Genomic DNA, 16206 nt, shown 5'->3' with positions numbered 1-16206 from the left:
TTTAATTGGTATTTATTTTTGTAATCAGCCTGACCTAAGCCTTCATAATAATGTGATTAACACATGCTTTCATATCATTTGACAAGGTTGTAAACTGTGCGTAGGTTGGATATAATTAATGAATATGATTAGACTAGACTTAGACTTAGACTTCCTTTTTATTGTCATTCAAATTTGAACTTTACAGTACAGATAAGAACGGAATTTCGTTGCATTAGCTCACGGTAGTGCAAGATAAAAAAGCAATAAGGTGCAGTTATAAATAAATAGATTACTGTACAGATAAATATATAGCACTTTTGCATATGCATCCAGGTTTATGGATGTACAGTTGTGCTCATAAGTTTACATACCCTGGGAGAATTTATGATTTCTTGGTCATCACTCCAAATTACTTTGTTCCAGAAGTTTTGAGGCTTGTCTCTATGCTGTTTGGCGTAATGTAAGCGGGATACTTTGTGACATTTGCGCAGAAATGGCTTTCTTCTGGCGACTCGACCATGCAGCCCATTTTTCTTCAAGTGCCTCCTTGCAAACAGCCACACCACAATTTTTCAGAGAGTCCTGTATTTCAGCTGAAGTTATTTGTGGATTTTTCTTTGCAAACAATGTTCCTGGCAGTTGTGGCTGAAATCTTTGCTGGTCTATCTGAATTCCTCATTTTCCACTTCTTAATCAGCGTTTGAACACTGCTGATTGGCATTCTCAATTCCTTGGATATCTTTTTATACCCCTTTCCTGTTTTATGCAGTTAAATTACCTTTTCTCGCAGATCCTTTGACAATTATTTTGCCTTCCCCATGACTCAGAATCCAGAAACATCTGTGCAGCACTGGATGAAAGATGCAATGGTCTGTCAGAAGCTCAGAAACTCACTGACCTTTTATACACACACATTAATTACAAACAAACAGATCACAGGTGAGGATTGGAACCTTGATTAGCCATTCAAACCTGTTTGTGTCAACTTTTGTGCATGTTATCAGATCAAAGTCACTGGGGTATGTAAACTTTTGATCAGGGTCATTTGGGTACTTTCTTGTGCCATTTTGATTTAAGAAGAGTAAACACTGTTGTTTGCCAATAAATAGCTTCATACAACCATTAAGCATGAGTGGAAGAAACGTTTTTGTGTTATCGTTCATGTTCTCTGAAGAATGGCCAAGAAATCATAAATTCTCCCAGGGTATGTAAATTTATGAGCACAACTTTATGTTATATTGTCTTTATATTGCAGCGAGTTAATCCATTTTTAGGGGGAATTGAGGGGATTATTATGATTAAAATCAAGAGTAAGATACTATCCATCCATCCATTTTCTACCGCTTGTCCCTTTCTGGTTCGCGGGGGGTGCTGGAGCCTATTTCAGCTACATTCAGGCGGAAGGCGGGGCACACCCTGGACAAGTCGCCACCTCATCGCAGGGCCAACACAGATAGACAGACAACATTCACAGTCACATTCACACACTAGGGCCAATTTCGTGTTGCCAATCAACCTATGAGTAGGATACTAATTTAGTGTTAATATTTGAGTGGGCCCCGGGCCCCTACGTAGTGGTAAAGTTAGGTCCTGAGGTCAAAAAAGTTAAAGGGGAACATTATCACAATTTCAGAATGGTTAAAACCATTAAAAATCAGTTCCCAGTGGCTTATTACATTTTTCGAAGTTTTTTTCAAAATTTTACCCATCACGCAATATCCCTAAAAAAGGCTTCAAAGTGCCTGATTTTAACCATCGTTATAAACACCCGTCCATTTTCCTGTGACGTCACATAGTGAAGCCAACACAAACAAACATGGCGGAAAGAACAGCAAGCTATAGCGACATTAGCTCAGATTCAGACTCGGATTTCAGTGGCTTAAGCGATTCAACAGATTACGAATGTATTGAAACGGATGGTTGTAGTGTGGAGGCAGGTAGCGAAAACGAAATTGAAGAAGAAACTGAAGCTATTGAGCCATATCGGTTTGAACCGTATGCAAGCGAAAACGACGAAAACGACACGACAGCCAGCGACACGGGAGAAAGCGAGGACGAATTCGGCGATCGCCTTCTAACCAACGATTGGTATGTGTTTGTTTGGCATTAAAGGAAACTAACAACTATGAACTAGGTTTACAGCATATGAAATACATTTGGCAACAACATGCACTTTGAGAGTGCAGACAGCCCAATTTTCATCAATTAATATATTCTGTAGACATACCCTCATCCACGCTCTTTTCCTGAAAGCTGATCTGTCCAGTTTAAGGGACGTGTGAGCCAAGACATCCAGGGGGTTTAGCTCGCTCGTCTGCGGGAACAAACTGCCGCCATTGCTTGCCGTGCTACCGAGGTCCTTTGTCCCTGAATTGCTCACACACTCCGGCAGATTCAATGGGGGTCTGGCGGCAGATTTCTTTGACTTTATCGTTGGAAATGCATCTGCTTTGAGTGTCGCAGGATATCCACACATTCTTGCCATCTCTGTCGTAGCATAGCTTTCGTCGGTAAAGTGTGCGGAACAAACGTCCAATTTCTTGCCACTTTTGCATCTTTGGGCCACTGGTGCAACTTGAATCCGTCCCTGTTCGTGTTGTTACACCCTCCGACAACCAGTGTTGGGACTAACGCGTTACAAAGTAACGCGTTACTGTAACGCCGTTAGTTTCGGCGGTAACTAGTAATCTAACGCGTTATTTTTTTATATTCAGTAACTCAGTTACCGTTACTACATGATGCGTTACTGCGTTATTTTACGTTACTTTTTATGTAGTATAAAGTGTGTTTTATCGGAGCGCTGCTGTGTCATCGTTCTGATTCTTCTTGTGTCACAAGCCGGAGAAGAGAGAGACATGCGCTCTGTGTGGGTGTGTGTGAGTGTGAGTGTGGGGAGCGAGGGGGGGGGGGGGCGTGTCTGATCATGGCGGAGCCAGAAGTCGAGTTTGCTAACATGGAGATATTTTCACTACTTTTCTTTTGTCAAGCACAAAGAAAATAACATTTTAGTTAAATGTAAATTGTGCTTTGGATCAAAGATGCCATCTACTGCCCAAAACAGCAATTCAAATCTGCTGAAACAAGCTACATAGCAACATGCTTTGACAAAGCTAGTAAAGAGAGACAGAGACTCTGATGCCACTTCACCTCCACCACCACCACCATTCACCGCTGAAGGTACACACTCTGTCAATCAATGTTCCCTCTAATTGTTCATGTGTGAGCAAATGCAAAAAGTCCCTGAGCATTGAGTGGAGTCCATGTGAGCAACTTTAGGCGTGGCACACTGTGGCTACACCAGCAGCACACCTGTCCCAAACCTCACTAAATAACAACTTACATCTCCATCCATCCATCCATCCATTTTCTACCGCTTGTCCCTTTCGGGTTCGCTGGAGCCTATCTCAGCTGCATTCGGGCGGAAGGCAGGGTACACCCTGGACAAGTCCCCACCTCATCACAGGGCCAACACAGATAGACAGACAACATTCTCTTATTATTATAATCAAATGACAACAGTCATTTCCATTTCTAATATAAGTGTTTAGGCCCACTTATAATGACAATAACAAAAAATATTGTTTTTCATGAACTGTGTACTTGTATTGTTTGTCTTGGTGGAGGTCCTGCTTTGGAAATAATTTGTACCCCTTTCAGACATTGCATTTAGTTCCCATTAAAACATTCACATGTTGCACAATGAGATGTAAGCAGGGGATCATGTGTACATTCCTGCAACTTCCTGTTTGTAAAAAATATATCTTTATTAGTATTTATTTAATATACTAACAGCATTTAATGATTAATATTTATAAATTAAGATTCCTAATAAATGACACTAGAATAAGCACACATTTGATTGGTAAATCATAGTGTAACGACCTGGAATGACACTTTATGTGTGGTGTTGGAGTTGTCCGACTTTTTGTGTGGCTGTAAACGCATCACTGGCTAAGTGCCATATGTGCAAGTGTTGGCGCACGTGAGAGAGCGAGCGGCTGCTGTTGATATAACAAAGTTGCTTTTGGTCTGGTTTGTACTGCAGAAAATGACCAGTTTTGCTAGATATAATTTTTTTTACTAATGTTTTGGTGATGTGTTTATGGCCGACAGTAAAGAGTTTTGCTCAGTAAAGTGATGGATGGAATTCATGTCCTCAAAGCGTCTCGACAGACGTTACAATATTTGAACAATGATGACGAAAACGGTTTTCTCTGTCGTGTCCGTGTCGTGTCGAAAATTGTTATGCGCTTATTTTTTTATTTGATTTTGTGCATGGCATAGATTTGCCGTGCGCAGAGGACGCTTGAGCAGTGCGCAATTGCACATGCGCGCTCCTGAGAGGGAACGTTGCTGTCAATTCTCTTATATACTCTTTCATTCTAGACTTCTAGAGTGTTTGATTGTCACATCACTCTAAATGTATAGACTATAAAGTTCACAAACATAAAGAGGGACGCTAGTGGGCCAGGCCAATCTTTCCTTATCTCTAAACTAAAACTGGGGAAATGTGTAGTGTTCTGGGTTTCAGACATGATTTTGTATAAGAATTACTTGAGGAAGAAAATGCCTGGTTAGACTTTGTGTATGTAGTGTGTGCCTTTCTTGGTTTACATCTATGCTGTTATTATGCTGTTTGTTACTTATGTATGTTATGTTGCAGCTATTTAAAATACCGTATTTTCCGCACTATTAGCCGCACCTAAAAACCACAAATTTACTCAAAAGCTGACAGTGCTGCTTATAACCCCGTGCGCTTTACATATGGATTAATATTAAGATTCATTTTCATAAAGTTTCGGTCTCGCAACTACGGTAAACAGCCGCCATCTTTTTTCCCCATAGAAGAGGAAGTGCTTCTTCTTCTACGCAAGCAACCGCCAAGGTAAGCACCCGCCCCCATAGAACAGGAAGCGCTTCTTCTTCTACTGTAAGCAACCACCCGCCCGCGTAGAAGAAGAAGAAGAAGTGCGCGGATATTACGTTTCATTTCCTTTGTGTGTTTACATCTGTAAAGACCACAAAATGGCTCCTACTAAGCGACAGGTTTCCGGTTCATGAAAAGACGCAATCTCTCCATCCGCACACGGACTACTATTTCACAGCAACTGCCTAAAGACTTTCAAGAAAAGCTGGCTACTTCCCGTGCATATTGTAAAAACAAGATAGCTGAAAAAAAGATCCGGCCAGAGAACATTATCAACATGGACGAGGTTCCACTGACTTTTGATATTCCTGTGAACCGCACTGTGGATACAACGGGAGCACGTACGGTGAATATTCGCACCACAGGGAATGAGAAGTCATCCTTCACTGTGGTTCTAGCTTGCCATGCTAATGGCCATAAACTTCCACCCATGGTGATATTCAAAAGGAAGACCTTGCCAAAAGAGACCTTTCCAGCCGGCGTCATCATAAAAGCTAACTCGAAGGGATGGATGGATGAAGAAAAGATGAGCGAGTGGTTAAGGTAAGTTTATGCGAAGAGGCCGGGTGGCTTTTTTCACGCAGCTCCGTCCATGTTGATATACGACTCCATGCGCGCCCACATCACGCTGGTTTTTAATATATTATTAAAGTTTGACTGACCTATCTGACTGTTTTTTTGACATTCCTTTAGCGCAGTTAGATGCGGCTTATAACACGGGGCGGCTTATAGGTGGACAAAGTTTTGAAATATGCCGTTCATTGAAGGCGCGGCTTATAACCCAGGGCGCCTTATGGTGCGGAAAATATGGTAGTTTTGTCAATTTGTTCTGGCCAGAAACAAATTGGCTTTTGTAACATATCTTTGTCTTTGTGTGTTGTATGTAGACCACATGGCTTAGCAGAGTTGAGTGATGCAAATTCATGTCAAGTTGATCAACAGATTGTATTATTCTCCAGTGCAATAACAGTACTGAAATGAAGGCTAAAAGGGCATTAATTGGAGCTTTAAAAAAAAAGAAAAAAGAAGTAACTAAATAGTTACTTTTCACAGTAACGCATTACTTTTTGGTGTAAGTAACTGAGTTAGTAACTGAGTTACTTTTGAAATGAAGTAACTAGTAACTGTAACTAGTTACTGCTTTTCAGTAACTAACCCAACACTGCCGACAACACACCGACGAGGCATGATGTCTCCAAGGTACGGAAAACAGTCGAAAAAACGGAAAATAACAGAGCTGATTTGACTCGGTGTTTGAGGAAATGGCGGATTGCTTCCCGATGTGACGTCATCGCTCCGAGAGCGAATATTAGAAAGGCGTTTAATTCGCCAAAATTCACCCATTTAGAGTTCGGAAATCGGTTAAAAAAAAAAAGGTCTTTTTTCTGCAACATCAAGGTATATATTGACGCTTACATAGGTCTGGTGATAATGTTCCCCTTTAAGAACTCCTGCTTTAGTACTAATGAGGCACCAATGGAGTTGGACAAAAAGGGTGATTTCAAATTCTGGTGGCGCTTGTCACTACTCGATTGGCACCAGAAGACACAATCAGTCCATGCAGGTGCGAAGGCTACGTCACTTCCGTCAACTTGTTTTACAGCAATTAAGTTTGTGAATGCCTCACTGTTGCCGTGGTTTTCATTTTTTTTAATCTTTATTTGTATAACAATGTCATATAAAACGTTACATACAAAACAAAGGTAACTAATATTGCGATATTTATTTTAAAACCGTACAGAAACATGAATGATGGGCTCAGCAGCCCAAGAAGGCGAATACATTATTTTTTTTACTACTTTATTTACATCAATTCACAGTGATGATTATCTAAGTCTACTTTTTTAGGTTGCAGATATATATTAAAGTTACAGTAAGGTCCTTGTCTAACACAAAATCAACATATAAAAGAAAGTCAAAGTATATTAAACAAACCTTTTAAGAAAGTGGCGCCCCCGTGCGTCATTCGTTGCAATGACAGAAAGGTGAAAGTGGTTGAACTTGAAAATGTGGCGATAATACTCCAATTTTTTTTTATCCACCCCTTGTTCAGGTTTATATTCATGTTCACATTTACTCCCAATTAAGCTATTTTTTAAACAAAACAAAACATTCAAATATCACAGAACTTGACGTCGCAAGGCTCAGTCATAAAAATTGCAAGTCCAGGAAGTGACGTACTCTTCCCGCGTAAGTGTACTGATCTTGTTTTCCAGTACCGATCGAGTAGTGACAGCGACCTCTGTGGTGAAATACGGGACAGCTATTCTGATAAGCTTGTAGTTAAACCATGTTAAAAATGTTTAGAATAAAATGGTCTTCATTTTTCCCACTATTAGGAAACTGTCGTGCAGTGCAGATTAAAACAAGTCTACAAAAAATAAGGTGAAAAGATGGAAACTTAAAACACAAAGGACATTAAAATAGCACAGCTGATGCAACCAGCCGCCACATCAGCAACACCATTATGTACATAAAGGAAAACCCAACAAAAAAATTAGCAATACATATTGCATCATGCATAGGTAGAAAAAAAAAATCACACCATCTGTTGTCTTACTTTGATTTAAAATACACTTGTTTCAATTTGAAGGACTTTAGGATGTAGTCCACTAAATGTTGGTTCAATATGCCCTTGCAATTTGTCCACAAATTCAAGTGTCTTTACATATTAACTTTGATCCAACACTGTAACGTAGTTGGGAAATGACTGGTCACCCTACTCACTTCACCTTTTTTAGATTAAGCATTGGAGAAAAAAAATAGAGCTTTAGCAGTGTTACTATTAGAACAGTTTCAATCACAATTTTATCATGCGAGGGCCTAAAAAAAAAATCTACTTTGGTGTTTCTACACCACAATTGGGCATGGAAACTCACTAGGGTCAAATACAAAAGAAAAAAAATAGCGAGTATTGTGGCTTTAAAACAGTGGTTCTTAACCTTGTTGGAGGCACCGAACCCCACCAGTTTCATATGCACAATCACCGAACCCTTTTGTAAAAAACAAAATGTTTTTTTTCCTAATTCAAGACAAATTTATATGTTTTTGGTAACACTTTATTTAGTATGGGGAACATGATCTAAGACTTAAGAGTTTTTTGGACACTAGGGGAACAAATTCAAAGACTTAGAGTTATTTGGTTAGGGTTAGAGCTATAAGGCCATGCCGAATAAGGCATTAAGTACTTGATTAGTTAAGAGCCTATGTTACTAATAAGCAACTAATTGATGGTGAATATGTTCCCCATACTAAAGTGTTACCATGATTTTTTTTTTTTAACTGGTGCACAAAATTAACCGTGCATGAACATCACCTTGTTCAAACAAAACCAACAGTGCATAAACTCACAACAAATGACACACCTGCAAATCAGTGTGACTTCTGCTGTTGCCATATCGTAATACGCCGATAGGGAGAAGTTTTTATTTACACAATGAGTCGGGTGTGTTTTGACCTCCGCCGAACCCCTGAGCCCGACTGACCGAACACCTAGGGTTCGATCGAACCCAGATTAAGAACCACTGCTTTAAAAGTCATGTTCAGACATTTGCATGAACATATATGCAAATAAATACAGTACATCACAATCCAGCTCAAAAAGTTTATTTAGAACAGCTTTTCAACTCAAATGTAATCACTGGCTTTTATAAATTTAAAGTGTCAATATTCCTTGCGACGTTAAACCAGATTAGATATGAAATTATATCAATCAGTTGAAGCGGGAAAATAACATGTTGAGGCTTTTTTTTAAGTGTAAAGGCCTTTCAAAGATGTTTAGCTCTTGCCCCCCAGAGTGTGCTTGTCAAACAAGTACTCGGCCATCTTGTTGTTCTGAGCATCCATGCGGGACAGGTTGCTGATGTAGTCGCCCAACTTCTTGATCGCTTCCACCTTCTCGTTCAGGTAATGGGTTTCAAGGAAGTCGCACAGCTGCGGACACAGGAACAGAAACCGGTTTAGTGCCGCTGACGGGGAAGCTAACCGTAATAGTAAACACTTACATGAGGGTCCACATGCTCATTGGCCAGTTTGTGCAGTTCCAGCAGAGCCTGGTTGACATTTTTCTCCAACTGCAGGGCACACTGCATGGCCTCAAGCCCACTCCCCCACTCGCCACGCTGTGGTTTCTACAGAAAAACACTATTGTTAGCACACATGAGCTTAGTAGTACTAAAAGTATTTGCTCACCTTGACGTCCTGGAGGAAGATGCGTCCACCTCTGTTGTTTTGAAAGGACAGCAACTTCTCAGCATGCTCTCTCTCCTCCTCACTGTTTTCTTTAAAGAAATGAGCAAAGCCTGGAAGGGCCAAGTCATCTTGGGAGAAGTAAAATGCCTAGCAATAAGAGTAGAATAAAGGATTATGGCACTTTGACAGTTACATTTGATTATCATGTAACAAAAGCTAAGCATGACAGCATTTTTTTAATTGCCATGATATGGCTAAAAGCACAGCAGTCAGTACTAGGCATGATGTTCCAAACAGATTCTCCCTGTTGTTCGATAAGAAAAGAACCGATTCCATGGACTCTAATCCCTTTTTGAGAACCGATTCCCATTATCGAGGCCACTATAGTAAAGAAAGAGTTGGTTCTTTATTCGAATCCCTGGGAACGAATCCCGTCCACGACAATGTTATGCCCATTTGATTGTAGACTCTTACTGGACACCTTGTGGCGATATGAAAATACTACGCGTCATTAGTTTGGGCACTTCCGGGTTGGCGACGTCAGTTCAGTTCATGAGACAATTGAGAAGTAGACTAGTTGTGTTAGCTCTTACAAGCTTTGGGAAAGATAAGTCTGTAAGTAAACTGTTTAACTTGTTTATGTAACTCAATATTAAGGTGGAAAGTGGTTAAATTTGATACTAAGATGTTTATTGAAAAACAATTTTTGTACACTGTTTCAATGGATGTTTTGAGGACTTAAAATGGCTGCCAGTCGTGTATTTCCACCATCGAAATAATTTTTTTGGAAGAATTGCTGATTGATGACTGTGGTGTTCTTAGTGTCATAGTGTGTGTAGTTAGTATGTTCCAATAGCAGCAGAAGTGCACTTTTTGGAGAGCAGTATTATTTTCAGTTTTGTGCCCAAGGGACTGATTTTATTTGTGAAGTGAATTATATTTATATAACGCTTTTCTCTAGTGACTCAAAGCACTTTACATAGTGAAACCCAATATCTAAGTTACATTTAAACCAGTGTGGGTGGCACTGGGAGCAGGTGGGTAAAGTGTCTTGCCCAACGACACAACAGCAGTGACTAGGATGGCGGAAACGGGGATCAAACCTGCAACCCTCAAGTTACTTAATATACTTTGGGTAACAGTCAATATATATTTTTTAGGGGGGTAGCAGTCAATTTATTTATTTATTTTTTTCTTATAAAATAAAAGTGAGCTTTTGTTAAACAAAATATTGTGTTTTTTCCATATACAAGAACCTATCTGGATTCGATAAGAGAATCGATAAGGAATCGGTTCATAAGAGGATTCGATAATGGGCTCGAACTCGATAAATTCTTGTCATACATTATCCCTAGTCAGTACCCGGATGTTGCACTCAGTGCGCAGTTACACAATGATTATAAATCATAATATATAATGAATATAAAACGGTAAAAGAAGCAGATAAACATTACATTAGTCATTTCCGGTAATCCGATGGTAATCGAACTAGGACAACTTTATGCTTCCGTATGGTAACACAGCATCGAGTGTGCACATGTGAACGCACTTACTACTCAAATACTAGTCGTAAGTGTACAAGTGCGCGAGTTGAGAACAAACAATCCTAATGATCACCAACAAGGAGACTTTTTTTTATCATAGCACAGTCGTTCTCCATACATAATTTACAGTACATGACGTACATTAAACATGCAGTTTTGCTTACCATGGAAGTGTAAGTGTAGGAAGCGAACAGCTCCATGTTGACCATTCGGTTAATGGCGGACTCGCATTCGCTGTGGTAGTTCTGGCGCACTTGAGACTCCATTTTGGCTGGCGGGTTTGTCTTTTTCTTACAAAAAAATAAGGTACAAAAATAGAGCTTTGCGTGGAGTTAATTGGTAGTGTGAAGGCAAGGCGAGTCGCTTTGGAAAGCAAATAGGACGACAGACGTTCCGTTCAAACACTGTTGAAGCAAGAACCTCTTCTCCGATTCTGACTCAAGAGCTGGTACCGAGTGCTATATATACCTCTCTGTAAGACCTCGTGACTCCTATTCTGCACACGTCTCTGCAGCACGTGACGCCGATAGAAGCCAAGCGTTACAATTGGTGCGTTCTGACCATGTGACCAATGACGTATTGAGCCAACTTTCACTGTACTTACGAATGCGGTTGTTGATTTCCACACAGGGGCGCCGAAAAGGGGGGGGGGGGGGGGGTAAAGGAGACGGATTCTAGGGGCCCATGATGGAGGGGGGCCCAGAGAGGCCCCTAATGATGATGAAATTATAATACAGAAAAAATAATGACACTGTGTTGGGGGCCCTGTAAAGATTCTTTTCATGGGGCCCAAAATCCCTAGCGGCGCCCCTGTTTCCACATATTACAGTTTATCTACCATACATATAAACAAAGAGGAAATCCAACACTTACAAATATCTGATAATTCAAACACCATGGTGGGAATAAAGCAATATTGTCTCAAAAATACGTTTGATTGATTGATTGAAACTTTTATTAGTATATTGCACAGTCGAGTACATATTCCGTACAATTGACCACTAAATGGTAACACCCGAATAAGTTTTTCAACTTGTTTAAGTCGGGGTCCAAGTAAATCAATTCATGGTACAAATATATACTATCAGCATAATACAGTCATCACACAAGTTAATCATCAGAGTATATACATTGAATTATTTACATTATTTACAATCCGGGGGGTGGGATGTGGAGGGGGGGGGGGGGGGGGTGATATCAGCACTTCAGTCATCAACAATTGCATAATCAGAGAAATGGACATTGAAACAGTGTAGGTCTGACTTGGTAGGATATGTACAGCGAGCAGTGAACATAGTGAGTTCAGAAAGCATAAGAACAAGTATATACTTTTGATTATTTACATTTGATTATTTACAATCCGGGGAGGTGGGATGTGGAGGGGGGAGGGTGTTAGTCTAGGGCAGTGGTTCTTAACCTGGGTTCGATCGAACCCTAGGGGGGACCTCCGCAGTGCCTCCGCCGCGGAGGTCAAGACACACCCGACTCATCGTGTAAATAAAAACTTCTCCCTATTGGCGTATTATGGATACCCCCAAACAACGTTCCCTCTAATTTTCCATATGTGTGAGCAAACGCAAAAACTCCTTGAGCATTCATGTGGAGCACATGTGAGCGACATCAGACGTGCAGCACACCTGTCCCAAACTTGACTAAATAACAAGTTCAATGTTTTATTATTGTAATCAAATGATCATTTCCATTAAATTATTTTGTAATATAAGTGTTTTGGCCCACTTACAATGACTATAACATATTGTTTTTCATGAGCTGTGTACTAGTATTGTATATCTGGGTGGGGGTGTCCTGCTTTGGAAATAATGTGTACCCCTTTCAGATATCACATTTAGTTCCCACTAAAACATTCACATGTTGCACAATGAGATGTAAACATGGGATTATGTGTACATTCCTGTAACTTTCTGTTTGTAAAATATATCTTTATTATAATTTCTTTAATATAACAATATCATTTTATGATTACGGTTCGGGTTCGGTGAATGCGCATATGAAACTGGTGGGGTTCGGTACCTCCAACAAGGTTAAGAACCACTGGTTTAGGGTTAAAGTTGCCTGGAGGTGTTCTTTTAGTGCGGTTTTGAAGGAGGATAGAGATGCACTTTCTTTTACACCTGTTGGGAGTGCATTCCATATTGATGTGGCATAGAAGGAGAATGAGTTAAGACCTTTGTTAGATCGGAATCTGGGTTTAACGTGGTTTGTGGAGCTCCGCCTGGTGTTGTGGTTATGGCGGTCATTTACGTTATGGAAGTAGTTTGACATGTACTTCGGTATCAGGGAGGTGTAGCGGATTTTATAGACTAGGCTCAGTGCAAGTTGTTTTACTCTGTCCTCCACCCTGAGCCAGCCCACTTTGGAGAAGTGGGTAGGAGTGAGGTGTGATCTGGGGTGGAGGTCTAGAAGTAATCTGACTAGCTTGTTCTGGGATGTTTGGAGTCTAGACTTGAGGGTTTTGGAGGTGCTAGGGTACCAGGAGGTGCATGCGTAATGGAAAAAGTGTTGAATGAGAGGTCCCACCAGAATCTTCATGGTGCTTTTGTTGATCAGAGAGGAGATTCTATAGAGAAATCTCGTTCGTTGGTTGACCTTTTTGATTACCTTGGTTGAACAAGTTGACTTGGTAGGATATGTACAGCGAGCAGTGAACATAGTGAGTTCAGAAAGCATAAGAACAAGTATATACATTTGATTATTTACATTTGATTATTTACAATCCGGGGAGGTGGGATGTGGAGGGGGTAGGGTGTTAGTCTCGGTTTAAAATTGCCTGGAGGTGTTCTTTTAGTGTGGTTTTGAAGGAGGATAGAGATGCCCTTTCTTTTACACCTGTTAGGAGTGCATTCCATATGGATGTGGCATAGAAGGAGAATGAGTTAAGACCTTTGTTAGATCGGAATCTAGGTTTAACGTGGTTTGTGGAGCTCCCCCTGGTGTTGTGGTTATGGTGGTCATTTACGTTAAGGAAGTAGTTTGACATGTAGTTCGGTATCAGGGAGGTGTAGCGGATTTTATAGACTAGGCTCAGTGCAAGTTGTTTTACTCTGTCCTCCAAGACATCTGCTGATATGTGCATTACTCAATAACGCAGCTTTATTGCTACACGGGAGAGCAAAGGACACTTTTAGGCTAAGTAACATATTCAAATTGGCATTGAAAAAATAGAATATATAAAAATGATTATTTTAAACATGTGCTGAAGTTCTTCCTGTTAAATTAACTGTCTGATTTTGTTTTAATTTTTAGAGCAAAACATTGTAGTATTTGTGTTTCTTGTATTGTGTTGTTCAAATGCATGGTTACATTAATTTTGTGGTTATTTTTCAGCAGTTAGTATTAAGGTTATGTCATGATCAATCTTAATTAAACATAAAATAAATATATTTATGTATCCCACTTCTACTACTTATTACATTTTACTCAACACTGCGCATGTTTTACAGTTTAATATTTTTAAACTCCCATTTGCTTATTAGTACTGTATATTCTTTTCAACACATTTCCTTCATCCCTCCTTAGTTTTTATCCACCATTTATGAATTGCGCACTTCTGTTAACATTTTACTCCAATATCTATTAATGCATTCATTTCTAGATATCTTCACTTATTTTATGTGTATTATTTAGTCTTACTTCCTGGTTGCACAATGAAAAAAGCTACATATCCACATTCATTAGCTGTCTTGCTCTTCTACGTAATTGAATTATTAGACATTTGCTAACGTGACAGTAAAATATAATACCTTAACTTTTGCTGAGTCGCAGTTACTCAGCAGTGTAGTGGTGCCTTGTATCCTGACTGCGCGGTTTTGTTTTGTTTGTTTTTTTGGCAAAAAAAGTGACTCAGTCCATCACAAATTCTTGTATCAACAGAGGATTTTGCTGTGTCATTGTTGTGACTCAGCTTTTTTAAACAAAGGCAAACTGTCAAGCTTCCTGTTTTTTTGCACTGTCACGGGTTACAAAAGGGAGGAGTCTTGTGACCATGGCGGTGTCTGACAGTAAGTTGACCTCATTGCACAATATATGTTCACTTCAGGGTGGATTTGTGCAATGAAAATGATGAAAAGAGTGTTATTTTCCTCTTCTTTTTTATTATTCAGTTCTGCACACAACTCCCGGGTAATTACTATACTGTGTAGTCCTGTAATGACTGTATATCTCAGTGTCTTACACATCTGACAAAACAACAGCACATTATAAAAGGCTGCTAAATGGTAGCATTTACTGTTTACCTTTTTATTTCGTACTTAGTTAGAGAGTACAGTATTTGAACCGTGAAATATACCTAATAGTCATTCCTAAGACTAAATATGTCAGAGTTAACAAAGAAAAGGCAACAACTGAACATTTTTTCCCCCCACCTCTGGTAAAATCACATACATTAGGGTTTTTTGGAGGGCCACAAAAAATATTGGTTTCTCAGCTATGGGCCGCAGCAGAAATCAGTTGTAATACACATCTCCACCACTTGTGGCAGTAATAACAATCTAAAAAAAACAGAAGAAGTCTGGAGCTAAAGTCATAGAGACATTTCTTAAGTGCAAAAATTATGACTAAAGCAGTATTTTTACAATAATGTCTTTGCCTCTGGTGAGGGACGGTCGCATTTTTTTCTCCTCCCGTCTTTTCCTGGCTTGCTCTTTTTTGTCTTGTCTAAAAAAAATTTGAAGCCTCTTTCTTTGCGCTGTCCTCCAAATCTAAACATCAGACATGGAATTAATTAGCTGGACTCTCAACTCTATTGACAAAATCTTTTTGACGAGGAAAAGAGGTTCTGGGGAGCCTGGTTGCCCTGATGGAACCATTACTGCGGGGTACGTGAGAGATTCCTGGGACAAATGGAGAATCATGTGCCTCTCAGTCCTTTCCATCGAGGACGTGGAAGACATCTACCTATTTGGAACCATGATCGCGGGGCACCTGCTGATTGGGCTTGGCATTGCTCTGGTGTATCGTAAAATTCGTAAGACGATGGCAGCCACTCAAGGAGCCCAAAGGCTGTTCGTCGCAATGGACGGATTGGGCCGGGCTGTGGGATCACAGTCTGGGGCAATTTCTGAACTGAATCGCAAGATGGATCACATCATGGAGAAGCTTGCTGTAAAGGAAGGATTGGACATGAGGGCCAGCATGGACGTATTGAACAGGCAAGTCATTGTAATGCCTGCTCGAGAAAAAACAAAAATCCTTATCTACGATTTGACTCCCCCGAATGGCCTTGAGACAAGAACAGGCTGTTCTGTAATCATCCCCTGAGGAATTTCAAAGATGGACGCTTTTGACCTCTCTCCCTCCTCCCCTCCTCAACGACACCTGGGAGTCGAACTTTGCTTGCATTGCATGCAGAACGACTCTGGGCTCATGAACACTACTTACCTTCACCCAAAAAACTATGGGGATACATACAAATACACTCCCCACCACCACCCTCACCACCGCTTAATTTCTCTTCGGGGTTATGGACGGCTGAGTAGAGCTTTATAGCAGCAGGCCGGCCTCCAGGCCCCCCCCCCCCCCCCCCCCCTGTTGCGAGTTGTTGTG

The 16206-nt window shown here is 40.3% G+C and overlaps 1 protein-coding gene across 1 annotated transcript; it reads right to left on the bottom strand.

Annotated features, from left to right (window-relative positions):
- Positions 1 to 8499: 8499 nt before the first annotated feature.
- On the bottom strand, positions 8500 to 11092 carry LOC133615253 (ferritin, middle subunit). The gene is made up of 4 exons (XM_061973709.2): positions 10809 to 11092; positions 9101 to 9247; positions 8914 to 9039; positions 8500 to 8842 (listed from the first exon to the last, which is right to left on the bottom strand). The coding sequence occupies exons 1-4, from the start codon at positions 10908 to 10910 to the stop codon at positions 8687 to 8689; spliced, it is 531 nt and encodes a 176-aa protein (XP_061829693.1). The 5' UTR covers positions 10911 to 11092; the 3' UTR covers positions 8500 to 8686.
- Positions 11093 to 16206: the final 5114 nt, after the last annotated feature.

This window comes from Nerophis lumbriciformis, linkage group LG22 (assembly GCF_033978685.3).
Source record: "Nerophis lumbriciformis linkage group LG22, RoL_Nlum_v2.1, whole genome shotgun sequence".
Classification (NCBI taxonomy): Eukaryota; Metazoa; Chordata; class Actinopteri; order Syngnathiformes; family Syngnathidae; genus Nerophis; species Nerophis lumbriciformis.
The sequence above is the reverse complement of the archived record's forward strand: the minus strand, read 5'-3'. Positions and strand labels throughout refer to the sequence as shown.